The sequence below is a fragment of the Chrysochloris asiatica genome, unplaced genomic scaffold, assembly GCF_000296735.1.
Source record: "Chrysochloris asiatica unplaced genomic scaffold, ChrAsi1.0 scaffold00429, whole genome shotgun sequence".
Classification (NCBI taxonomy): domain Eukaryota; kingdom Metazoa; phylum Chordata; class Mammalia; order Afrosoricida; family Chrysochloridae; genus Chrysochloris; species Chrysochloris asiatica.
In genome coordinates, this window is record NW_006408947.1 from 1,287,337 (window position 1) to 1,289,988 (window position 2,652).

The 2,652-nt window shown below is 39.4% G+C and overlaps 1 protein-coding gene across 1 annotated transcript in view; it reads right to left on the bottom strand.

Moving 5' to 3' along the window:
• The window catches only part of SPIRE1 (spire-type actin nucleation factor 1), a gene marked incomplete at its 5' end in the record, with an annotated part of 311,924 nt that overhangs the window by 163,881 nt on the left and 145,391 nt on the right, over positions 1–2,652 (bottom strand). Inside the window, one exon of the mRNA XM_006876930.1 lies at positions 1,669–1,833. Coding sequence (XP_006876992.1) covers positions 1,669–1,833 — 165 coding nt within the window. The remainder of the gene's footprint in view (positions 1–1,668; positions 1,834–2,652) is intronic.

The following is a 2,652-nucleotide window of genomic DNA, read 5'->3' on the forward strand; positions in this document are numbered from 1 at the left end:
CTGGAGTGGCTAGAAGAACAGAAGATACTTCTTGAAAGAAAGACCTACAGGAAAAATATATAACAACATAGGCAGACCAACTGTTACTACAAGAACAAGCAACTTGCTTGCCCAGGAAACATCAAGGCAAGTCGTCGGGTCCCCTCAGTGCAAACCCTTTTCCAAGACTAAGACTCAATGGGAATACACGCTCTGATTGGTGACCACACTCATCACCGATAAGGAGAAGTGAGGGAAAAACAGCAATGAAGTGGCGAGCTATGTCCTACAATGTTCAATAGACTTTTGTGAACCCAGATAAGACCTGGCTGGCCAGCAGTGTTGCAAGACTTGGGGAGTCTTGAGTCCAGAGTCAGTGTCATAGCCACAGAGGACTAGAGTGGAGAGTGAAGTGTCCAGCTGATAAGAAGAGAGGGCATATGCATAAGAACACCCATACTTGCAGATAATACCCACTTGACCTAGCTTCAATGACTGGATGATCAGAGCTCAACCAGAAGTAAAAAGATAAGGAAGAAAAAAGAAGTATTCTCATACAATTTGATGAACTTGACCTACACCTATGGAAGCAGTAGCTGAAAAGAGGGAATAAATCCTTACATTAAGAATCATTCCCACACCCTCCACACACAGAGTAGACATGGATGGGCAACTTGGGCATTGGCTACCCAAAATGGGGGGCGGGGGGCTACAAAGGCAAGAAGTGACTGGCTTACAAGCTTTCAAGAGGGAACCTAGATACAGAGGGCCTGGAAGACGGTAGAATCTCCAGTGAATAGTATCCAATCTGTGTGGGCGGGGCTAATGCAATGAAATGTAGATGGGTCTCTTGTGATACAATAGTGAATAATTCTTATCAGGACTGATTGTGAAGGTTGGAAATGTAAAGGTAGATGTTTTATAGCAAGGCGGGGAGTGAATAACTTTTCAGTCTGGGAGCGGAGGTCCCTAGGATCATCAAGTGAGAAAAGCGGAGAGCAGGACCCTATCCAGAGAAGCAGTGATGTCTGAAATGGAGGCAGAGATGATGACATGGAGCAATGGAGCAGCTGGAGACTTTAGATCCAGAGAGGGAGAGCGACTGTGTGCTGAAGACCTGGGGGGGATGGGGGGGGGGCAGGCTTGCAGGGTAGACCCTTTGGTTGGTTGATGATGCATGGAGGGGATTGTAAACCATGGCAATGAGACAATATACGATAGAATGAATGTAATAATATTCTCCCATGTAAACTATCACATAACTCACAATAAAACATTTAAGAAAAAATAACTATGCCCTGAATTATTCTTTAAAGCAAACAACAGTTTAGTTTAACATTAGCAAAGACTTTCTGCCTTGAGCACTGTGATCTTTTAAGAACTATACTGGCAACAGGAACTCAAATGATTACACAGGAAACTTAGGAGGGCAGTGAGTATATGTTAATAGAGAAGGAACAAATTGGAAAAGAAATATGAGAATGGTTGCACAACTTAAAAAACACAGTGTTACTGAACTGTATATGCAGAACATCTGGAATGGTGCATGTTCTGCTGTGTACATTCTCAACAACAAAAATTCTTCCTAAAATGTTAATGACAGATATGTTCCTGAAAGACGATTTTTAAACCAACTACAACAAATGGAATAACTAACACACACACAAAAAGATTTTCCTGGGTACTTACCATCACCTTTCGCAAAGTGTATCTTTTGCATCTAATGTCATCCATTAGCATTTCATAAGGTGTGAGCTGGTATTCAATGGGCAAAGGATTGTACTGTCGCTCTTGGACCTTCTTAAGTTTTACACCATTTCGCAAATCCCTCATCACTTGTACCCAGAATCGAGCCTGAAAGAACCAAGGGTGAAAAGATATTAATGAATAAATTTGCTGGGTTTCTCTACATAACCATAGTCATAAAGAATAACTAAAGAACTTGTTATATAAAACAAGTAAACCAAACAAAATTTGAAAAATTAGATTTTAGGATAACAAAAGGTAGCTAGAAAGGCTGTGAGACTCTTCAATTCTATTAACTGAAGGAACCAAATTTAGATCTTATCTCTGCCATTGTGAAAGATTTCATTAACTGCCCCAGTTTTCACCCCTGTGTGTCCACTCTATGATATGTGGTTTTACTCAATAAAAAGGAGAAGAATATTTCTGACACCTGGAATTTAGGATTTCCTTGGCCACTAGTACGGCACAACTGAAGCATCTAAAGCAAATTACAAAAGGGCTTGTTCTTTTGGACCTCTGTTACTACCACAAGGAGAACATGCCTGGATCATCCTGCCTTTCACATCATAGGACAAGAAACATAGAGCTACACAACTTATCCAAAGATTCATGAGTGAAATAAATGGTTATTGTTGTATGCCATTATATATTAGTTATTGTTAGTGACGCAGAATTTCTGTGGCCAGAATTAACTGATACCATCATGCACTACTTATTTGACATCCATTAATTTGCTTATCATTTGCATAAAAGAAAATGATACTATATAACTTGTTAAGAAATCAAAATTGATATATACTGCTCTGTACATAGAAAAAGCTCAAACTGTACCAATTTTTATGTCATTACTTATCTTTGAAAGAAATATTTAATCTGTTTTCCTAATCTATAAAGAACAGCAATTTGCCTAATTTACCTTCAAGAGTT